Source organism: Notothenia coriiceps, unplaced genomic scaffold (assembly GCF_000735185.1).
Source record: "Notothenia coriiceps isolate Sejong01 unplaced genomic scaffold, NC01 NC01_scaffold00037246, whole genome shotgun sequence".
NCBI lineage: Eukaryota > Metazoa > Chordata > Actinopteri > Perciformes > Nototheniidae > Notothenia > Notothenia coriiceps.
In genome coordinates, this window is record NW_011369947.1 from 12,791,943 (window position 1) to 12,816,495 (window position 24,553).

Consider the following 24,553-nt stretch of genomic DNA (forward strand, 5'->3'; position numbering starts at 1 on the left):
GGCGAGGGATGCGTTTCCATGGAAACAGCCTATGGTGAGATCTCAGATTTGGCGTAGAGCTGTTGAGGCATGGACCGGTGGTATACAAGCGAAGTTTGGGGACGATCGGACCGTGTCCATTGGAGTTACAGCGACATCGTGTTTCATGGCGAGGGATGCGTTTCCATGGAAACGGCATATGATGACACCCCATAATTGACATAGAGCTGTTGAGGGCCAGACCATTAACCATTATCTGAAGTCTGTTGCTGTTTTATGGCGAAAGATGAGTTGCCATAGTAACACCACATTACGTAACATCAGATTTGATGTAGAGCTGTGTTAACCATTATCTGAAGTCTGCTGCTCTGAGCATGTCAGTTGGAGTTATGATATCATCGTGTTCCATGACACAGGTGTTTATATTTGAGCTAACGACGTGTCCAGAGATCAAAGGTTTCCATGGTGATGTGCAGTAATCAGTGAGAGGAGGTTGCTGTGGTGGGGAAAGATGAGGTTGAATTTACAATGGGGTTTAATGACATGTTACAGACATGTTGAAAGTTGTTGTCACTTCATGCCCTCAAGAGGCATTTTGTTTAANTAAAAGGAGAAAAACTAAAAGGGTTTTCCAAATCACATTGTTCAGAGTCTGCTTCGGTATGATTACAGAAGCAGAGTTAGTAAAAGAATCAAACAGAGAGCCACAGGACACAAAATGCTCATTAAAACAATTTAACATAGTGGCCCTGTCCGATATAGTGCCAGATGCTGTGGTAAGGCAAGGAGGTAGCTCATTACGGATTTCACCGGTGGATATCGATTTTATGGCTTTCCAACATTTTCTAGGATTATTCCGTTTTTTTGTGGTAATTGATAGATAATATTTAGGCTTAGCACTTTTGATTTGCGATGTGAAGCTATTCCTTGCTTCCAAAAAAGAAACCATTCTACCTCTGAGCCTGATTGCCTAGCCTTTGCCCAGGCCTTGTTTCTCTCATGTAGGAGACTAGATAATTCAGCAGAAAACCAAGGATTGTCTCGTTCCTTAACTCTAAATGTACGCAGGGGTGCATGTCTATCTATAATTTCCATAAAACCAACATCAAAATAAGACCATGCAGTTTCAACATCAGCACACTGATCGATATTACCCCAATCAAAGCCAAACAGATCATGAACAAAACCCTGCTCCACAAAATGTTTTGTGACTCTTTTTATTATAATGCGAGGTTTACCCTTTTGGACCTTTGTGTCCCTAATTGTTGCTACAGCATAGTGGTCACTCACATCATTTGCAAATACTCCCACAGATGAGTATTTATGGGGAACATTAGTTAAAATTAGATCAATTAAGGAAATTCAAATATGGTCTGAAAAATCTACTGAATTTTTGGGAAAAAATTGAATGACCAATTATCTAAGAGTGACCCCAGTTAGTAACAGTTGCACATGTTAAAAATATACCAAATATTTAATTGGTTATTTTTATAATGTTGAAATTCTAAATCAACATATGAATCCTGTTTTAATTTTGCATTTTTTTATCGTGTTTAAATAGAGTATGTTTGCTAATATGTAGATAAAGATTATAAGTATTTGTAGTATTAGATTCCAGTGGTGGCAGCTTTGGATTGCTTCTGACTTGTTTGATCCACATATTTCAAATAAATCCAGAGCATTGCAGAGTCTAAAAGTAAAAAAAAAAAAAAAAGAGATAGTTGTAATCATTTCCAAAATTCTCCACAGGTTTTTACCCAATTAAATATTCTGCAGTTATTTACATTTGTTAATGTTTAGCCTTTACCTATAATTAATGATGATGACAATGTATTCTATATATAACCAGTATTAACGGGGAAGTCTAACATTGATCTAACTTGCACTATAAATTAGCTCATATACAGCAATGGTGTCTAGTAGGCCTAACTCGCATAAAGAGATTTTATAGCTTTCCACACAGACATAAAAGCCAGTGTCACTGTGTGCGGTGACATTACATATCACCTCAGGCCTTCTACTGATAATGTATGCATCATAAAGACAGAGCTGCAGAGCTTCAAAGACACTGAAGGACAGATCTTTCTCTGATACTTCACACCAGTTTATTTGGTCACCATTTTCCTTAACATCCAGCAGGTGGCGCTCTATGATAAGTGATGAAAGGAAGCACAGATGAATGTTTCTTTCCATAGCACAGTACAATTCCCACTGCTTCATAATGAGTGTAAATTATTTGTATATTTTGAGCTGTTAATTGATATGTAACAGTAACCAAGGCCCATAGTTTCATCATGAAAAGTCTTCGGTTGATTACTTGCTTAAATGTTTTCTCTGAAATATCTAAGTAAATATGTGCTGATTTGCATACATTTCTGTAGCACAAACCTGAAAATGTGATGAGGTCAAATTCTTATTTTGTGTTATTTACTCCCCTTATTGTCGTGCTGTGCTGTTTTCACATCTTCACAGCTCACCGGGGGCTACCAAGGTGAAAAGAATGGTTCCTCTGTAACCTCTGTGTGCCTCTGCTTATTCACAATATGCCCTATTCCCTCCCAGTCCTCCTCTTCAGGCCTGGTAGCCATTCAGACTCGTTTTTTACAATGTTGCTGGAACGGCTCCACAGTCGTCGTCCTTTTCCCTTTCATCTTAATAGATGGGCTTCTGCCTAGTCGCTGTAGAAAAAGAAAAAAAAACAACCCTATCGGCCACGACACGGCCTCTCAATTGTCAATCTGATCGATGTGTGCAGCCTGGATCTAGGCCATTGCATTAGTTTTGGAGGCTCCTAGCCACTCACCATGGATACACATCGCTGCCCACATCTTGTTGCTGTTGTGGTGTAATTGTTTTGTTATTGCTGCTCAGACTATATAACACAGTGTCCATTTAAATGTTCACATGCGACGGTCTGCTTAATGTCCATGACATTTGTTTAATGTCATTGTGACCAGAGACACAGTGGAGCATCCAGCTATAAACAATCCACCTTTATTGGGAAATAGCTTTTAGTGTTTTCTAGTATACTTCGCAACTAGATTTCAGTACAGCTGAAATTATATGTATATTAATGGCTAAAACTACTTTGTTTGTCATTTTTTAGCCAAAACATTTCATGATTCCACCATCACATGTGAAGTTTTGCTGCTCTCCTTTTGAATTACATGTAGCCTATAACAATGAGGTTTTACTGCCGGATAGCCAAAACAAACGGATTGTTATTAGTAATTTTACTCAAGCGAGGTATCCAAATACATCCTCTGTCTGTTGTCATGCCTTTTTTTAACGTTCTATTAAATACATTTCACAATTTCCTATCCATTTAACAACCACCAATGGCTTTCAGAGTTGAGAAGGCTGTTAGAAGAAGGAATTCTAATGACCTCAAACACAGGGGGAAAAAAGGCTGACTGTCCTTAGGAGGCACCATGATGTTTTATATTGATGGCATGTTGTATCTCAGCAGAGGCCAGAAGCCTGGGCCGCCATGCCAGTCCTAATGAATCCTGAGCTGAGAGTGGCGGCGGCAGCAGCAGGACTGCATTCTTCAGGAGCCAGCACTTCCCCTAATCTGCCCCGGAGATGGAGCAACAGTTGGCCCGGCTGGTGGGGAAGAGAGGGGAGGAGGATGGGGGGGGGGGCTCCCTGGTGACACAAGCATGATGTGTTTGTAAAAACACCGGGAATGTTGGAATTGGATATACTCACACTCCAGCCCTCCCTTAAGCGGGCTTGTGTAGAGACTGATTTTGGCAGATATGTTCATTTTCTCAGCGACGGACACAAAACACTACCTTACCTGCCACATTTCTTTTTTTCCCCCATGTTTGATGCTTTCATCCCTCTGGTGTGTGCTTATGTTGGAGAACGCAAAACCAAGAAAAGAGGGGAAGAAACTAAGAGGCACAGGACTAGGAAATGCATTACAGATGTGTGCAGCTATGTAGCCACTTGTGGAAGCCTAGACATTTTTTGTTGGCTCTAAGAAGAACATAACTCTGTCATAAAGGGTTGAAGAGTTTCATATGCAACATAGAACAGCTAAAATTTGTTTTTAAGTGCATGCCATTGCCTGACTGTATAGGTGATTAGCAGACTGATTGTGCGACATACTCTGGTCAATAGGCAACGGTTTATCCAGTTATACAGCTGACACAGCCTGTGCATTCTTTAAAGAGGAGAGCAGACCCACAGGAATGAATTCCTCTCTGCTGGTCTCCACTTTCAATTGATTGCTTTAATTTGGCCTATAATGAGTAGGATGCCTCCTGTCTGCAATTAGTATTTGTGTGTGTGACTGTGTGTACTTGTGGGCTGTGTTTAATTACTGCAGTGGATGGATGCTGTAGCCCAGCAGGAGCCTGCAGAATGGGAGGATCCACTGACACCTCAACCCACTGGGTGTCAGGGCCAAGACTTACTTAATGCCTTCCTGTCGAGAAGTCACAAGCCTCCTTTTTACCTTAATACCTTGAATCACACTGTTTAACCTGGTAAAGCAGGGTTCTAAAGTTTGTGAGGGGAAATGAGGACATGTTTTAGTTGAAAATTCAACCCAACTTAACCTTATTGCATGAAATGATTTGACATCAGCCAAATATCTGGAAAATGTTTATCAAAATGGAAAGGAAGAATTTGAGAGGGGGAGGTGCATCCTGGTTCTCTTGGCTACATACCCTCGCAGTATTTTTGTACTGCCTTACATTTATTCAATAGCTATAGTCATTAGTTATTTGGGATTATTTGATTTGTCATAACACATCAAAAAAATATGTTGTTTAAGATTAAATTAGTAGTTTCCAACATTATTTTTGCATGTTTTTGCTTCAAAGAAAGCTCTTAATGGGGACCATTGTCACATGGCAGATGTCGAGCTATTGAGCAATTAGCAAATATATAACACAAAAGATGGTTTTGATAGATTGTTTAAATTCTGTGAAGCAGAACTTAGAATTTTTTCTTTCTTTATTCACCCTATAAGATTTATATTTTTACACTTTAGATGCAACCTGACCAACAGGTTGAAGAACAGGGGACTAAATTAACCCTATCTTTAAGCAAAGTCAATCTAAAATGCTGATTATGCATCGATACCTCAGTATTAATGATTTCAATGGAAAGTACTTTTATATACGAGTCAAAGGGGCCAGTTTCTGCAAGATGATGACTTTTTTGTGAAATGACATCGTTTTATGAAATTGAACAACCTTTACTTGTAATGTGTTATCTTAAAATGGTTGCCTCTTTACTTCTTCCACCACTTCCATATCAACGTTTGTCATGTCCTGGTCCAACTACATATTTCCTTAACCCTCCCTCTTCCTTTATGACAAAACAAGTTCAAGAAGGTCAGGATGGCCACAAAAGATCATTAAATATTATATATAAATATTTTATATTGGGGGTAAATATTCTAATTCTATTTTACAACATATAACAGAAATCAATATGTATGAATACATTTGAATCAGACCTTAGGAGACATATTCACACAATGATAATGCAGACATAATTTCTAATAAAGATCCTGTATCTGTTAATGTGATTATGTGCTCAATTTCAAGTGCATGTGACAGAACAGGAGGGAATTTATGGACACCAACAATGATACCATTTTAAAACCTGGATCCAGACATCCAGATGGTCGGCTACCAAAGGAGCTCATGTCCTCAGCATTATGAAAACAAAATTCCCCACCCATACACTCCCTCCCTCTGTCTCTCATCTGTCTCCCTCTCCCTCTGTGTTAGTTTAATAAAAACATGCTTGCTCATCAGCAGAGGATGTGTTTTTTCTTTGTTGGCGATAGCAGCAGCAGCTCCCTGGGGCATGCTGGTGGAGGTGGGGGTGGTCGTGGTGATCTTGGTTTGGTGTGTGCCGCCGTTGTCAGTCTGTAGTGAATGCAAATAAGGCTGTGTTCTTTCTCACACACTCTCTGCCTTTACCCTGTCACCAAATCTATCTCTTAATATCTACCACACCCTCCCTCACTGTCTCTCCTCCCATCTACTTCAAGGTCCTGAGGGGGCACACATCCTCTTCCACCTTTGTTTAAACCATAATAACAAGGTGCCCTCAGCTGTCTCACACACACACAGCAAAAATGGTGGCTTTATTATTATACTATACACATGCAGATTACTTGTGAGTGGCACCTGATTGTGATCATGCAAGTCATGGTTGGTTTTTGACACAACTCCTCACAAGGTTGTAGAGCTGTCTTCATATACATAATACTTGATTGTGAAGTGTATGCATGACTCTTTAACTTGTTGTCATTGGATCCAAGACAGCAGGCAGTAGTTCTAGTTCATCAGGTGGAAATAGAGTAGCGTTTTAAAAAGGTTTAAAGGCCAAAGATTAATGCGGGAAAATCTTAAAACAGGGTTAAATATCCTAATTCTGGGAATTGAAAAGAACAATGGTTTAAAGGGCAAAGACTGATATTCTAGTATTTTTTATGTTTATTCTATTATCTTTGCTTTTTAATGACTTTTTTAAAATGCCATTTCATAATGTGTTTCAACTGCACTATTTCTTATTACTCTTAATGTCTTTCATTTTTGTAAAGCACTTTGAATTGCCTTGTGTTGAAAGGTGCTATATAAATAAACTTCCCTTGCATAGCGTCCACTCACAATAGAGAGAATAGGATTTTACCTTAGATTGAGTCTTTGATTGAATTTGAATGATCATATTAGCTGAAAGCAAGTAGACCTCTCAAGCATGAATAGTATCTTAAAAAGCATATTCAACTTTGGATGATTGTTTATGCCTCATTAATGAGCGACTGTGATTATTTGTTCAGAAATCTCCTGTAAGCTTAACCTCCACCTCAACTTAATTATCTTCGAGCTGTTTCATGCTAATTCGAAGTGTGAAGCAGGCTTCTTAATGACGTTGTGTGTTTGAAGCGCTTCCACCAGTAGGATGGATTCCATTTGTTGTTCTCAGTCATTAAGCAGATAATCTTGAGTTGATTGCCAAAAGCTAATTACAATAGCCAATGCTGGTGTGTTTCCATGCAGTGTGGAATGAAACCATACAGGTACAGCTGAAGAGCTTTTAGCGGAGTGGCCCTGCTGTTACTCTCATCACATTGTCTTTATGATCCTCATAAATATGACTTATTGTTTCCAGAAGAAAGGGAAACCATATAGCTTTGTATTCACTGCAGCTCATCAGCAGTTACTTCAATGATCTTGCATCCCAATGCAAGATCATTTTGCCCAAGGAGACTAAAGTAAGAAGCATTCAAAAAATAATTCTCAATGGTTTCTCTAACTATCTGCAAACCTTGTGATTTGAGCCCTTAGATTGAGGCAGAATATGCTTTATGCTTCACAAGAAGTTGAGTCGGCTACAAAATACAAAGTATGTTCCTCCACGTCTCAAATTATTCTATTGGCGGTGACCTGCAGAGAACTCCTCAAGAAACATCACAGCTGAATATACTTTATAACTGATGGACAGGATATAAGCACAGAAGAAGATTGAATGGCCAGCCATTGTGCGTTAATCTCAGTCATGTTGTGACGTCTGATAAAAATGTAAATGACCATTGAGTCAGTTCTTTCAAGGCTTCGAGAATCTAACATGTGATCATGGTTCATTTTTAAGTGTATGCATGTTATTTCACTGTTGCTGGAGGATTATCTTGGTCAATTTAAAGGAATATTTGAACCACAAAATTAAAATATGTTCATTAATAACTCAAGCCATGTTTCCTTGAATTTGTAATCTTTCTTTTATTTAGCATGCCTCCATGGTGAATAATGATTCCAAACTACTTGTAGTGGGGGTCAAGCAATGTTTTCCTTACGAATTCAAGGTAACACAAGGTGATTTATAGATAGACAAATGTCAATCTTATCTCGAAGGGCACCGAGCCTTCGCGGCAGCTGGCCCTAGGCTCTGGAACACTCTGCCCCTCCATCTGAGGTCGGCCCAGACCCTAGGTTTTTTTTTAATCTACTCTTAAAACACACTTCTTCTCCCTGGCCTTTTAGTCAGAGCGGAGCACGACTCCTGACATTTCCCTGTGTGTGATTTTTTACATGTGCTGTTGTATTTGTTGTAAAGTGTTTGTACAGCACTTTGGCTCGACCAAAAATCATTTAAAAAATGTGCTATATAAATAAAACTTGATGTTCAGATAATAACACATCTATGAGGCAAGACTTTTTTTTGTGGTTGTTCTCATGTTTTTTTTTTTTAATCCTCTTCTTTTGTTCCGTTCACACTCACCCTGAGAGGCGGGTCATCTCTCGGCCGGCCAGTACGATCCTGCCCAGAGCCTGGGACAGTCTGAGGAGCATCCTGCCGCTCTGGTAGTAATCCTACAGAGGTCCAACAGCAGCACGTTACACCAAATATGAATGTATTAAAGCCTATCTAATACATCTATATATGTGTTGTTCTGCTCGGGAGTGTTTCTGCATCATTTGATAAGGCTTTGTATTATTGTCTACTTCATTAAAGTGTGTTTATGCAGCTGGATGAACTGACTGGTTAGACAAGTATTGCCATGTAAAGCCACTCATCTATCACAGCATTACTCTCCACAGGGCGACTGTGGCTGCGAGGGAGTGCGTCGTCTTTCAACCAGAAGGTTGTGGGTTCGATCCCAGCCCATGCAGTCAACATGTTGATGTATCCTTGAGCAAGATACTTAACCCTGAGTTGCTCCTGAAGGCATGGCCACCGGTGTGTGAATGTTAGGTCCTAGAGTAAGGTACACTGCTCTGTGTGAATGGGTGAATGGGTGAAGACATGTCGTATGTACAGCGCTTTGAGGGGTCTTAAAGACTGGATAAAGCGCTATATAAGTACAGTCCATTTACATGTTTGCTTGTCACAAAATATCAATATATTGCCACTGATAACTATGTGAATAGCAAGTCAATGTGCATTATTTTACTAGTGTGAGTGAGTGAGTGTGAGTGTGAGTGTTTTCTCTGACCTCCAGCAGCTCAGAGTGTGTGCTGGTCAGATGTCGGGAGTGTCCCGGGGTGAGGAATGGACGGCTCACCACCAGGTAGCCCACAACAGTGGCCAGATCTGAGGGAGAGAACAGCATGTAGAAATATATATATAGATATACATATAAACCGATTGAAGGACACATATTGTGCTCATTTTCAGAGCCATGAACAAATTGTGATTTTCATGACCCCTTAATGATAACTGCACTTTTAAAAATGAACTACAAACAATTGTTTTAAATATATTGTCTTTTTCTTCATCATCTCTTCATATGAATCTGATTCACTGTTGCTGTCTTTTCACAGTGACTTAATCTCCATGAGATATTTCTGCTTACACTTGGCAATCATGCTGTCCACAAATCCCATGGAGAAGCGGAAGAAGATAAAGTTATGCAAGTGGTCCACCTGGAAGAAAATATAAAAATGGTCAATATTCTAAAGTCGGGGAAAATAAACAAGGACTTTTTTCTAAACACGGACTCAAACATCCAAAGTGGAAATGGAAGCTAGTGCCTGAATCGAGCATGAATGATAAAAGAAACAAAGTGTTACTCACCAGTTTCTTGAAAGTGCTGTGAATGGTCTGCTTCTCCCTCTCGTTCCCGTTGTAGAAGGCGATCTCCTCACTGCAGAGAGGAAGGACATCTCACTGTAGCGTCGAAGCTAACAGCTGTACAGTTATTGGGTTTGCGTAGTTGTTAATGTGTTTACCTGTTAGTGATGAGGCGAGAGTTGACGAAGCGGTACTCTCCTTCGTACCGCTGCTCCGTGACCGTCATCTTTCCCATCGGCCGCCTCATTCGGGTCAGGAACATGCCTGAGACCAGCAGGTAGGTCATCATCACTGTTGGGCCCTGCGGAGAGAATTACAAAATGTAATTCACATGTGCAAAACAACATCTAGATATTTCACAATAAACTAATAGGATCAGGTTGACTCAAAAGAAAGAAATTAACAATAATTTAATAATCTAATCATTTAAACTAAAGGAGGGAAGGGAGGTGGAAACAACTTCCTGTTTAGCAGTACAACAAGGTTAGATTGGATGTTTTAACACGCTTACCTGAGCCCCGATGGCAGTTGTCAGCTTGTAGATGTACAGACAGATATCCAACAGAGGCTGCAGGACGGACAGAAGGTTTAAAAATAATACCGACATATTTTCCTACAACTTTATGCCTCTCATTCATGGGGTATCATCATCATCATCATCATCATCATCATCATCATCATGCATGAGTTGCTCAAGGACTTCCAACCTGCATTCAGTTTAGTGTCTGCAGGGTTGATCTGGTACAATGCCCTCAATGCCACAGGAAGGTATGGTCAATGCCTCCATGTAACCTCGATGGAGCTTCAGTAAATATCTAATGTGCAAATATACCCCTGATAGTGGGAGTTGAATGTGTCTTTGATGGACATATGGAGAAAAGGTCATTCTAACAAAAACATCTGAAATGTCCAGGAGTCCAAGAGATGTGAAACTGATGTTCACTTTTTCTTAAAAAGCATGAAACCTGGTGCACTTTCACAGTTTGTATAAATATGACATATGAAAAGTTAAGGTATATAGAGGATGACCAGTATTAATACGTAGCAAAACTCTGAACATTAGCATAACATATGAATACACTAGAGGTATAGACTGTATAATATAGATGCTATAGACAGTAGTATAAATATGAATAAGCTATAGACCAGTATACACACTATGTATGTGAGTACATTTGAGTAAACTGTAGAATAAACAACCAGGATGGATAGTTGTAAAATGTCAGTAACTGTGTCACCAGGTGTGTAGGGGGGGGGGGGGGGGGGGGTCTTACAAATGTGTAACATGAATGAAGACTTAGATCATTAGCACAGCGTGGTACCTTGCTGAGGTTTGAGTAAAGGTCCACCACACTGTTGCAGAACTTCTCCACGTCCTGTGTCAGCAGCTGGTCTGGATTGGCTATCCGGTTGTCCAGGTTTCCCATTTTGTAGTAGGTGAAGCCCCTGAAGAGACAGAAAACAAGGTCAGCAGTCAGAGAAAGCACAACGTACACTAGTGACATAACAGCAGGCCAGCCACATAACCTCCAGATGTGTGTGAAAGGTCAAAAACATGAGGCAAGGTTTATTATAATGCCTGCTTGTCCCTTCTTGCACCACCTATAGAATATGGCATCATACTGCAGTTATCTACTAAATTGCATTTGACTGATAAAACTTCAGGGCCAATCTGACTGTCTGAAAGGAGGGTTAAATGTGTGGTTTATCTACTACATGGAACCAGAGAATATTCTCTGATGCATGACGTAAAAGATCTCCGTGTTTCCTCAGTACTTACTGCAGGTACTGGTCGTATAAGTTCTTGGTGAGCCTTTCGCGGAACCTCAGCTTCAGCTCGAATAGACCCAACTTCAGGAAGTTGTTCACCAAGGCTATCTGAAATGAGCCAGTCACACAAAACACACGTGTATCCATCTCTCATTGTGAGCTGTTGGCTAAAGCACAGCTGGGACAGGGTCTATACTGTTCATGCTGATAGCTTTTATATATATTTAATTAGAAGCAGAGCATAGGGAATGAAGGAAACATGCAAAACCAGAATATTAGTATTATTATGAGCAAACTCACAATTTAAAGAATTCGGCTGGAGATAATCTATATTTTTCTAAATATCAACAAATCTGATTAAAGTATTGTATTTGTATCTAAAGTCTCATCCCAGCAAATACCTCCTTTTTGAGAAGTGACTTCCATTTAAGAAATAAAAACTGGAAAAATGCAAAACAATAATGTTTTAAGAGCTAAAGGCATAGTGCTCAGAAATATATAATAAATATGGAAGTTAAAAAGTATTACGAGACCATCTAAAATCATTGACATCATGATGTTTGTTGACAGTTAAAAATATATAGAATACAGCCAGCCTTTTCACTTAACATTGAGGGGAAAGGTATATTTGCTCACGTTTAAATCAAATTAATGATCATGCAAAATGACAGGGGTTTTTTTAGTGTGTGAAATGATTGAATGAGATAATCACCAGGAAGTTAGTGAATACACAGGAAGACAGAAATGTCAGTGTTTGCCATGTCAGGTCTCCTCTGTGAAAAAATTAAACTGCCAAAAATGTGCAACAGTATGAAAATAATTATATATATAGAAATTAAGATCGCCCTTAGGAGTGTGACAAGTTAAACAAAACTTACAGCTGGCATGAATTTGATAAAGTTGAACAAGTAGGTCTTGAACTCTTTTGGCGAGCGGCCGATAATGGCACTGCAACCACAACATGCACAGAGATGAGCAAACAGGAGGGTCAGAGGGACAAACACCGGGCCCGATACACTTCACTCTGCTTTTTGAACAAAGCTGCTCTGCTGGACCGCTTCAAAAAAATAAATAAAAATAAAATAACAGTGGAGTCCTGACACCGGAGAGCTCAGGAATACCATTCAGTTCATGCTAGTTCTGTGCATATTCACTTTTTGGACCATAGTGAGGACAGCTGTGGGGTCAAAAATCCTCTTACATGAACCCTTCTCATTAAATCAGTAAATTGTCAGCTGTGAAAATAATATTATAGTAAAGAGAATATTCATTTATTGTGAGAAAAAGTCCAAATTATACAACTTTTTCAAATTAATTGATATAAAGTCTGTTTTAGACTTGGAATCGATTAATGATATATATTCTGTATTCTGCTAGGAAGGCATTTGTAATAGACAGAAGGGATTCTCCAATTAGCAATCATTATTTAATATTTAAGTTATTCCTGATTTGGTTACTCATCTGTCCTGTTACAGATATATTCAGTTTGTTAAAATACCGAACACACAAAGTGAATGGAACTCCATGAGAAAGCTACTGTATGCTAAATGCATTAATAATCCACAGGGGGGGGGGCGAGTGTTATGGCTTGAAGGGAAATGAAGCCCTCAGACAGTGAGTGATGGGGAAGCACAACACAACACTCTTACAAAGCAAAAACAGCACTTCTACAAAGTACATGTTGTGTTTACCGCGGGTATGACTTTAATGTAGGAATAAAAGTGCTTCTTGAACAGAGCGCTGTCTCTGCTTATAATACCGCTGTGGAGAAGCAAAACAAAGTTATCAGCTCCTGCAATAGAGGGGGGGTAAGGATGTATGTTTGTAGGCTGACCAGGAAGTAAGCAACGTTCCTTCAACTAAAGGCTAGTGGGATGTTACCATTGGATGTTTGAATATTTCAGAAAATAAGCTCTGTGGCAAACACACATTTATGATACTTAACACCACTTTGTTTTTTGTAAATGCAACTGCAAGAAGTAAAAGCTAAGGTTAGGCTATAAACAAGCTGGTCACATGACTTCACACCACCGCTAAGCTAAAGATGGCAAATGTTTGGCATGATTACGCACGTAGTTTCATTTGTTAACAATCACCATTTTTAAATTCACCAGTGGGGTATTTACTAATGTCGTACAAGAGCATTTGATAATATCTTCAGCTTGTGTTAACCACAGACCTTATTTCAGGCTTCTAGCCAAAATGGAAAAGTTCAAAAAACCATCGACTTTGAGACGAGGGAACCTGAAATGGTAATAAGCTAACAGATTTCCGGGTTCATTCCTGAACCACTGTACAGAAAAAGCTATGGAAATATATGAACAATAGCTTTTTAAACACTTTACAATGGGAATTAAGGAGATAAACTGCTTATATTTCTCCTGTCACTCAGCTGTGGATTTATTTAACATTCACATAGCTTCTAGAATCTAGACAGTGACAACATGATATACCCAATATGTTTTTATGGTACTGAATTGTAAAATCTCTGTTTCAAACTTGTAATAAGAGTCAGACCTTTCGATCATGGTGCCGTTCTGGATCATCCACACGTCACAGTAGGTCCTGGCCACCAACATGGCGGCGATTAAGGCGAGGTAGCCAGTCTTTGGGGAAGACAACAAGCACAGATAATAGTTGGTAAACCCCGTACATCACAAAACCCTTAATCGTGCTGCACTTCACTCCGCTCATATCTGCTGAACTGATCGGATAAGACTGGACCAGGGGAAACATGTGGCGGTGGCCTTGACTTATGGAGCCGATATATATGTGTGCCAAAGGTGCACCAGTCATAATGACACTTGGATTGATGTTGAACTCTCGCCAAATTAGAAAAATGCTACTAGTGGCTGCTAGTGCACCACTTTTTGTTATCACTATCTATTATAATGCTGCTACTTATTTGATATCTTGCATCTGTACGTTTGATATTTAGTTCAGTCAAATATGTCCCCTTTGCTGTCACAATGTAAATGTCCCCGCTTTGGGACTAATAAAGGTTTTCTAAATTCGTATTTACCCTAGCATCGTATAAAATGTTTTAAAAATCTAACTTCTAGGTAGGCTTGAAGGTGAAGCTTCCGGCATTATAACAACAAATCTCATCTGAAATCACCTGCTCTATTTTGTGGATTCATCTCACATCCCAAAAGTAAAATCCCTGAGGCAAACAGCGTGCAATGGACAAACCGTGACTGTCACGCGAGAAAAGAAAAAGGCCCGTTCAAGATTTAGGACTTTCTGATTTTGCTAAAAAGCTTCTAAGAAAACCAGTTGGGTTTTTAGTGTTTCATTTGTGGAATTGGTTTACACATCTATGGTAAAGACTTTACGAGCTGAACAGCAGGTCGATGTCATACCTCCATGCTGAAGAATTGGGGTACCATGATACGCAGAATCTGGAAAATTCTGCCGAAGAAAACTTTGTCCACAGCGGCTCGGTCTTTTTTGCCATCTTTCTGAATGAAGAGACATAACAAAGGGTGGGCTGTGATACAACTACAGGTTGCCATTGATGACAAAATGTATGGACACTTTTCCAGACACACATGACAATGTTTTAGACCTACCTCGTTCTGTACTACTTCTGAGCCTCCTTTTTTACTGCAAAGAGAAACATAATTAATCAGACGATATGTGTGTGAGCGTCATTGAAAGGGCACAAACACATGTGAGTGAAACTACACACAGCCCTGAAAATGTTTTCACACTTTTCCACAGGTAGCAACAACAAAGGCAGCAAGGAGACGAATGAGATAAGCAAAGCAAATTTCAAATGTGACGAAGTTGCACAACTGTATGTGTATAACCAGATTTGTACTTAATGTGTAAATGAATATCTAATTACGTACTAAAATAAGTGAATGAGTTAAGGAATGTGTGTGTGTGTGTGTGTGTGTGTGTGTGTGTGTGTGTGTGTGTGTGTGTGTGTGTGTGTGTGTGTGTGTGTGTGTGTGTGTAGATTCAGTCTTAATGCAGGAACACAGTGTCCCTTTACTACATCAACAATGATCCATGTCTAGTAGGTACAATGTTAGTATGTTTGGTAAGGAATAAGCTTTTGCCCTGTAGACGATTTCAGACCAAAAAACAGTGAAAAAGTAGTTCTATGTTTTATTTATTTTGTATAACATAACAGATCATTTAACCAGTTCCTCTGTCTGTTTCCAGTTCTATTAATGCTTGCATTGAAGTTCATATCGTTTTTACATAACTTCAGGGACAGTTGTGTCATTGAACGCCTCCTTGATCAATCCTGGATTCCTCTGTTAAACTCAGGCTATTTCTACTGGCATTTTCTTTCTTTTTTAAAAGTTGTGTTTAATATATTTTATGCCGGAAAAGGGTTGCATATCACAATTCTAAACTTTTTTTTTTTTTACTGTAACAGGAACGTTTTCTACTACGATACACTTAAACTAATATTTAGTAATGAACTTTGGCGCACCGATTCTCTCCGGGCGACATAATCCCTTCTTAGAGCAACGTGAGGACAAAGAATAACAAAGGAAACCTTTAAATCTCAACACAGAGACGTGATAATTGAGAAATAACAAAGTAATGCGAAGTTACACACATCGGCAGTTAATGGGTGTTTGCATGGGAATCTTGTAAAGTGAGTTTTTGCAGAACAATGACTCGGTTGTGCTGGTTTTAGAGCCGCTCGGATCAGTGAGCAAAGCGGCCAAAGTGCGCAGGAAAGAGCCGACTGCTCATTGAAAAACATGGAAGTCAATCCAGGAGTTTTCCCCTGGCAGGTCACCTGTCAGAATGGAGGGGCTAGCAGCTGCTAATTAGCATCCTGACAACCGCGCCACAAACTCACCTGAAAACCTCTATTTCTGCGTTTAAAACCAACACTAACATTATTTACTGCTCCTACTCACCCGTTCCGTTTCTGCGTCCCTCTTCTGCGCTTCAGCAGGTATAAAACTAGCAGGATACCGCCCGCTATGGAGGAGTTTTTCCCTGTCACATATTTACTGAACGCCGCCATGTTTCTGACACTACGACCGGTTTGGTTTGCTAGAGTTCGCTACAGTTCATCTTCATCTTCTTCTCTTGGATTGAAAGCTGCATAGCAAACAGCTGTAAAATGCATACTGCCACCACGTGTACAGGAGTGGGTAACACACTATTCACCTAATTTATATATAAACCAGGGGTGTCCAAACTTTTTTCACCGAGGCCGGCCACATACAGAAAAAGAAGGGCTGGGCCACTCACTAGAGGTATTTTGCCTCATAAGTTAAGTTATAAGTTGGAAAAGTCAATCCAATGTACGTAAATTATTCTTGATACTTGAAAATGCTGTAAGAAAAAATCAGCCTCTATCACAGCTCTCCAGAGGGTGTCATTTATTTAGTTGGCAGCTCATTTCTTAAAACCCTTTAAGGCCCACTGTTGTAATTTTACAACATTACTTAAAACTATCCTAAAAAAGTCAGTAAATGTTCTAGTTTTTTTTCAAGACTACATTTACATAGTCAAAAGGTCATTTTGTTCAGCCTCACAATGCTATTGGGTATTAAATGTGTTTATAGGTCCTGCCCTCTGGCCATACACTCAAACAACTTCTGAATCTTCNNNATGTATGAGAAGAGTCCCGAGTAGACTAGATGAATGGACGTAAGAGGCAAAGTATCACCATTTACTAAGTAATTCTATTTACGTTCAAATGCAATTGTAGGACGGTATTGTAGGTATTTTTAATCTACCATCCGTTTAATTGCATGCATCGTAGCATGCTTCTAAGTCACCATATCATGAGTTTCTTGGCATGTAATCAATCGTCTTAGAAGATAATATCATACAGTTCACTACATTAAATTAAGAAATGATTTATTCACAAGACAGCCAAACTCCATATTACTTGAACCCCCAGATAGATGAAGCAAGACGTCAGGAGTTGTGATTGTCTTTTCTTTGCGATGCAATTGCAACAGTATGTAAAGTACGCATTCGTTAGATATCTGGAGGAAACGCATGTTCCTTAGATTTACTTGCAGTACTGCGTCATTATTTAGTCTTCATTAACGTATAGTTTCTAGTTAGAAACCACTAGTACGTTTGTTTGGGGTTAGGGCATCAAATGATCCAATGAGCCGTCATACACGTTGTATTGAAGAATACCATTTGTGGGATTTAAATAATGGATGTGATGAAGACTGCAGGGGAGGAGAGAGTCCCGCAGAGGTGCGTAACCTCGTGGCCAGGGTATTATAAGATAATAGGACATAAAGTTAAACAGTTAGAAATTAGAACGTAATTATCACAAAAGCGAGAGATGATTGAGCGTGTGGAGTCTGCAATCTCATAGTTACTTAGCGGCAGTGAGAAGAGCAGCGAGGAGGGTTCGAGAATCACTGTGTAATGTGTTGCGCGAGAGCCAGTGTATTCTATTAGGGCCCTTGTCAAGCCAAGAGCAGATCAAGAGCGGACAGAAAGAAGGACAAGAGCAGTGAGAAAGCATGTAAAGTCACAGAGCGAGAGGATAAGCACATGGAATAGACCACGCAGTACCAGGAATAACCACGGGTACAGTGAATACAAGTTGATGTGAGATAGAATGTCAATTTAGAAAGTGAGCCCGGCAAAAAAAAAGTCTCAACATTAAAATGAGCAGCGACCTGAAGATTTCTGAGGCGAGTAAGAAGGTGCGGGCGGTAAATAAAGGAGTGTTGATGAAGATGCAGGGAGAAGAGGCCTCGGGTTATTCTTACGCTTAGGCCGACGGTCGCGGGATGGAGCAGAGAGCAAGGCAGGAGGCGACAGGATGCCATGGAGCCAGAAAGTCGCGCGGCGGGTCGGCCGAAGGCATGTCGCGCGAGAGGGCTGCTGCGAGCACCCAGAGGCCTTGCGCAAGGAGGGCCCTGGAGGAGGAAGAGAAAGAGGAGGGAGGGCAGAGAGAGGAAGAGAGAGAGGGAAGAAGGAGAGAGAGAGGAGGGGAGGAAGGAACGGGCACGCAAATGAAATGGAGGACTGGGGCGTGAAGAGAAGAAATGGCAGGTTCAGCGTAAAAGAATACAGAAAGTCAAAGAAAGTGATGTTAAGATCCTGGAAAGCAATGTACTAGGCATGGAGAAAAGAACAGGAGAGTGGTGCCAGGAGATCGAAGAAGGTCAACGACTGTTTACTATCCGTTTGCATTCAGAATCAGCAGTCAGTAACTCATAGGATTCAAGTAAGTAAAATGCCTCAAATATTTTTTTTGTGATTATTACAATGTGTAGAACATGTACATGTTTAGTTATTGTGGAATACATTCATCAAATTTGATTTTGAGCAGCTTATGTCTTTGTTGTAATATTACAACACTGGGTCAGTGTGGTAGTCAAAATAGCATGAGCACTTGTCATGGAGATTGCCCTTCTTATATGTTCACATATGGAAATAAAACACTAATAGAAATATAATGTATTTGATAATTCACTATAACTAAGTTCTAAATGTGTCCTCTGTTAAGATTTTGAATTAAGACCAGAATTGAATAAATTAATACATTATTTCTGATAAAAGTATGTGAAATTATATCTGTAGCAATATTTTAAACTCAGCTTGTATCTTATCAGTTAATTTGTTACAAAAATACATTTAACTCTTCTCTGGTTCTGCAGAAACAGTTTCTGAAATGTGTTGGGACACTTGGATGTATCCCTTTTAGTATGATAATTAGCCTGTTATCATGAGCCAGACAGCATTGTGTGACTTGTTGAACTGGTTTACCTGCATGTGTGGGTGTAGGTATTCCTTTTATTATGATAATAGGCTAAATAGGTAGTATTGTGTGACTCAAGTATTCAATGTAAATATGACTCAGATACTTGTTGCATCGGGACACCTGGAAGGGGGTGGTGCATGCATTCCTTTTAGTATGATAATAGGCTAAGCCAGACAGAATGAACACTTGTCCCACCACCCTATCTTTCTTCAGGTAATCCATTACAATATAATAAGCATATGTGTTATTGATACTATGTATTAATTACTTTTTCCATTCAGAATGCCACCAGCAAAGAGAGGTCCTGGATTCAGTGTGCAGGATGTGATTGCTGCCATCCAAAACGGAGAAAGTGAGTTTGAGATGGAATCAGAGGACGTGACTTTGATGTGTACCAAGGCAGTGTCAATGGGATACGAGCCAAGTCTGAACTTGGATTGTCAGGTGATGTTGTGATGAAGCTTGCCTCCACGCTTCCAGAAGGTCAGAACTACAAGATCTATGCAGACAACTACTTCACCTGTGTCCCATTGGTAGTGAAGCTCCTTGATCCTGGGATTCATTATGTGGGAACAGCCAGGCAGGTGCGCTTACCAACTGTAACCTTGAAGAGGAGAAGAGCTTGAAGAAAAAAGAGAGAGGAAGCTTTGACATCCGAGTGGAGGCCAACCACAACATCTGTGCTGTCAAATAGTATGACAGCAGAGCGGTCACACTTGTGTCATCCTTTGCTGGACCCTGTGCAGAGAATTCAACGCTGGGACAAAGCCAACAAAACCTACGTAGAAGTTGAGAGATCTTACATTGTGGGTACTTACAACAATTAAATGGGAGGTATGGATTTGTTGGACTCGTTTACGGCCAAATACAAGTTCCCCATGAAATCCTGACGCTGGTACGTGCATCTTCTGGCACACCATCATCCTTGCTGTGATCAACGCCTGGTTCCTCTACAAGCGGGAGTGCAAAGCTCTAAAGATGCCAAAGCAGGAGATCCTGAACAGGAGACAGCTTCAGGCAGATCTACCATCCTCTCTCATCCTGGTAGGAATGCATTTCTGCTATTTGCCGTTTGTAATATTTTTTTATATTTCACTGTAATATTTTTGACTTGTATCCTAATGTATTTTTGACATGTATCTTGATTGATTATGTTATAATCAGGTGAACACAACTCCTCTGAAAACACCAAAGAGAGGTCAACCATCTTCAGGCAACGGGAGCCCAGCAGCGACAGTGACATCAAGGAGCCTGTTGAATGCTCAGAAGAGACCAACCTCAGGTGATGGGAGTCCACCAAACGGGGCCCCATCCAAGAGATCACAACCTCCACTGGATGTACGCAAGGACCTAATGGCACATTTTCCAGTGAAGAAAAAGAGAGGACGGTGCAGACACTGCAGTAAAGGGTTCAAACACACAATGCACCAAGTATGACGTCCATCTCTGCTTTTCCGACGATAGGAACTGTTTTTAGGACATTGTATTCATATTTAATAAATGACTATTCATAAAAAATATGACTGATGTGTGATTATTATTAATGCTATATAGCCTACTGATATAGGGCTAAGTAAGCAATCAATCCTGCAAATGAACCCTTAGTTGTTCAACATATTTATTCAGACAATGTGTGTAGAAATACAGAAATTCTGCTCCCACCCATGCCCAACGTTGCAATATTACATTTTCCTAAAAACTTACCAAAACGTAAAACATGTGAAAACTCTTTCATTTCTGCTCCAGAGGCTCCCTAAAACAACATCTGAAAGGTCAAAAAAAAAAATTATAATGTCTTTCTATATTTGGGCATTACAGGGTTAAGATCACTCTTGGCAGCGTCAGAATCAAACAAAACAACAGCCAGCTCTTGGCTGATTTCACAAGTGCATTTTGTCAGCAGTCTAATAACACACTGCTGATGTACATACACAGCAACCCTCTGAATCTGGTGTGAGACAATCACGTCAGTTTACAGCATGAATCAAGAAAGCACACTACTGACCACCAGATAAGTGCATCCCTGTAATGTTCAGCTTTCAATCAGCAACTTCTGACAAAAGAATACAGCAAAAGAGAAAATAGCTACATGCAATGAGCAATGCAGGAACAAAAATAACAAATGTGATTTTCTTCCAGGCAACCTTAGACTAATAATTTTCATTTCAGATAAGTAGCAGTATAGACTATTCATCCAAATGAATACAGAATGTATTTGTGTATGTGCTATAAGGCTGCAATCAATTTTAGAGTGTATTATGATCAGAAAGGTTCATATTCATATCTAAGAAAATGTTCTGCACAACATGAACCCAATGCTACTGAGTAGCAGCGTGCCTTTTGGCAAGATTGAACCCAGTTGGAAATGCACCATAGTTCTTACAGCGTATTCATCAACCAACTGTGCACAGATGAGGTTTCCTGCCTCTGGTGGGTTTTGTGCAGTTCAAACACATTACTTTGATTTAAATCAAGGTTGTATTTTAAAATTGCATAAAAGAGTGATTTACACAATCATTTTAAAACTGTAGCTGTCAGGAAAGTACAAAAAAGTGTAAATGGATACTGATTAGAATACAAGCTGCTCCCCAGTCTTACGTCATTTTGCACATTTATGAGGTTTTCATCCCTGCACATGTGGGCGGGTGTGAAAATGGATAGCAAGTAAGTGTTAATGTAGCAGCTATAGTCAATGACACGCTGCTGTCTCCCTTGAGGGGTTAAAGTGTCATAATCACCCCGCGCTTGTTTGACTGGCCTTGAGGATGTTAAAAATGAGGGCGCTTGGCAATGGAGGTGACATGAAACTTCTTTAAAAATGATGGGGAAACTTTGATAAGTTCTCAACAGGGACATGAACTGTCAGGAAGACAGATACCTCAAGTGAAGCAGGGACCTTTCATTAATGTAACACAATCCCTCTACCATCTGTTTAAGCTGACATCGAGAGGCCTGTTTGGAGCGCTGGTGAGCCTTGTGTGTCAACCACCCTACGGCATTGCTCATCATTGAAAGTCCTACAGTAAGACTGTCGTGGTGATTAATCCTGTGTCTAGTGCATGTACAGTACGAGCATACTTTCCTAATAATATCTATTTTTTCATTAGTTTTTAAGAATTGTTATTTTTTAGGGAAATAACTGTGCAACGGTTAGATAAAAGAACAATGTCTGAATGTTTAAGTTTGTCTAGCTGTAGAGTAAATTACAATTTCACTAGCTTTATCAGATTTGTCAAAGACATTGTTCTGATATAAAGTTTTCATAGTGGGATGTTTTATTTATTTTTTGAATGATCTTACATAAAATATAGTAACAGATTACAAAGATGTATTGGTCATATTTTTGACTATGTGTTTATTTAAAACAAAGGTGGCTTTTGAAAGCAGTTTGGTGTTGCAACTTTTATTTTCCCATCCTGTTCTTGGTGATGATACTTTTTATTTTGTGTACTATACACTGTAGAGATACTATATTTTGTGATCTTTGTATATGTATTAGGAAATATTTATTTATATTGTATCACAAACAGGATTGAATTGTGGATTGGAGAAGATTAAAGCTGTGTATAAACATAGTGAATATTTACAGAGACAAGTGAAATGACACACACAGTTAATTCCTTACTTGCTAATTATTGAAGTTTCTATAAAACTATAGGATGTCACCAGACTTTCCTTAATATCCTTGACACATGATCAAATAATATCTCATCACCATGTAAACCTCAAATGAATAATTGACTTATTTTTAAATACTTTTTTTCAAACAATTATTTTCCATGTTGTATGTCATTTTTTACTATAGCTTAAGTTATAGTACTGTGTAACCCTGTTTTCTTTAAAAGCAAAACTGTTTATAATGTAGACATTTTTATTATGGCATCAAGAACATTATTATAGCAGAAAAAAAAGATATAGTGAAGTGATGAAGTCCCGCTTTCCCTGTATATTGCATTTGGCGTTTCTTCACTGTGCTCAAACCTGTTAACGCCGCCCTGACTCACAATTTCATCACAAAAGCATTAAGCCAACCCGCTGGTTCCCGCTCAACACTTATAGGTATATCAGCACATTTGCCAATGTTCGTGCTCTTTTTACCATTACCTCATAGCTGCCAGCTCACCCTTTGTTGAGGTTGAGACTCTGAATCATAGATATGCTCTGAATTCCTTAAAAACTCTGTAAATTTGACTAACTTCGAAAAAGTGTAAAATATTTATGTTTTAAAACTGCATTGTGTTCTGCAAAGTCATTCCAGTTATAAGAAGATGAGCACCTCTGCCTAAAAAAAACTACTGGTGGGATACAGTGCAGAACTGCCAGGGCCGTCCCTGACCAACTTGAGGCCCCACGCAAAGTTATATGATGAGGCCCTCTGTTTCGCGAGCGTCGACGGGGGGGGGTTGGGTGCTAGTGGGGCCTCGCAGCGGCGAAACCACACTAATTGCGCCGCATAAGCGCATAGGTGCGCCACATTTGCGGCTCAGTTGAGGCCACTCCGCGAGATGAGGCCCCCTCCGCAAGTTGAGGCCCCCTCCGCGAGATGAGGCCCCCTCCGCGAGATGAGGCCCCCTCCGCGAGATGATGCCCCCTCCGCGAGGTGAGGCCCCCTCCGCGAGGTGAGGCCTGTAGGGAGGGACGGCCCTGAGAACTGTATTGGTATTCCAGCTACAACCGCCTGCCCTATCGCCAGTTCTTCCCTTTATAAGCCTTCTCCACTGCAATTCTTCTGTGTCAAACTACAAATACATATCTCTTCCCAGCACACTATACTTGATCAAGATCGTGTTGTACCTTGATACCCCTTAATCAGTATTCATGGCAAAGAGCACATTTTCAAAACAAAGCCACTGCAGCTGACAATAAATCTCCTCCAAAGCAACTTTAAAGCTCACTGGAGTAGGCCAAAAGAGAAGCTAATTTTTCATAATCAGTGACAGTTGCACTGATGTCAGAGCTTAAGTCATCATTGGGCACAAGCACAACTATCTTAAGAAGAGTCCAACTGAGTGACAAGGGTCTAAATGGAAGAAGGATGGGGAGGGAGAAAGAAACCAGGAATGTGTGTGACAGGGCAAGAGAGTGAAAAAAGAAGTAGAGCCTTTAAAGTAGGAGTGTAGACACTAATTACATTTGAGTGGAAATCTTAAAGTGAAACTCTATTCTAAAGGCATGTCTAATAAAAGACGCCTCTCCTTGAACATGTTGCCTCTTTATTTTTCATTAAGGTCAATTAAATTGGTGGTCATACGTGACTGAGAGAGATGTTCAGTAGAGCAAACATAACTGTGACAGGTGTGAATTGACCATGCATTGATGGCAGGGCCGGCCCTACACTTTTGGGGGCCCTAAGCAAGCTTTGGCTTGGGGGCCCCCCTCACTCTAGTGCGTTCTCACTACACACAACACAGAACCAACTTTTGTCTTATGATGTTAGTATAAGCACACATATTGTATAAATAAGCATGTAAACACCGTTGACCTAACCTCTTTAGGGGGCGTCGGGGCATGCTCTCCCGGAAATCATATATTTTTTAA

At 39.9% G+C, this 24,553-nt stretch overlaps 1 protein-coding gene across 1 annotated transcript; it reads right to left on the bottom strand.

Annotated features, from left to right (window-relative positions):
* Positions 1 to 3,548: 3,548 nt before the first annotated feature.
* On the bottom strand, positions 3,549 to 16,359 carry LOC104966435 (ATP-binding cassette sub-family D member 3). Its single transcript, XM_010795621.1, has 14 exons — positions 16,182 to 16,359; positions 14,865 to 14,898; positions 14,655 to 14,753; positions 13,810 to 13,898; positions 12,171 to 12,240; positions 11,303 to 11,400; positions 10,845 to 10,968; positions 10,034 to 10,090; positions 9,681 to 9,823; positions 9,526 to 9,595; positions 9,305 to 9,374; positions 8,945 to 9,042; positions 8,230 to 8,321; positions 3,549 to 3,627 (listed from the first exon to the last, which is right to left on the bottom strand). The coding sequence occupies exons 1-14, from the start codon at positions 16,289 to 16,291 to the stop codon at positions 3,549 to 3,551; spliced, it is 1,233 nt and encodes a 410-aa protein (XP_010793923.1). The 5' UTR covers positions 16,292 to 16,359.
* Positions 16,360 to 24,553: the final 8,194 nt, after the last annotated feature.

Bases quoted from the DNA above. Each gene is read 5' to 3' on its own strand.
- LOC104966435 (XM_010795621.1), bottom strand. From the start codon at position 16,291: ATGGCGGCGTTCAGTAAATATGTGACAGGGAAAAACTCCTCCATAGCG. The intron at 10,969-11,302 runs GTAAGTACTGAG...CTGTCTCTTCAG, and splicing joins TTATACGACCAGTACCTGCA to GGGCTTCACCTACTACAAAA. The intron at 3,628-8,229 runs GTGAGTGTGAAC...TTGTGTCACCAG, and splicing joins GAGATGACCCGCCTCTCAGG to GGAGCCCCCCCCCCCATCCT.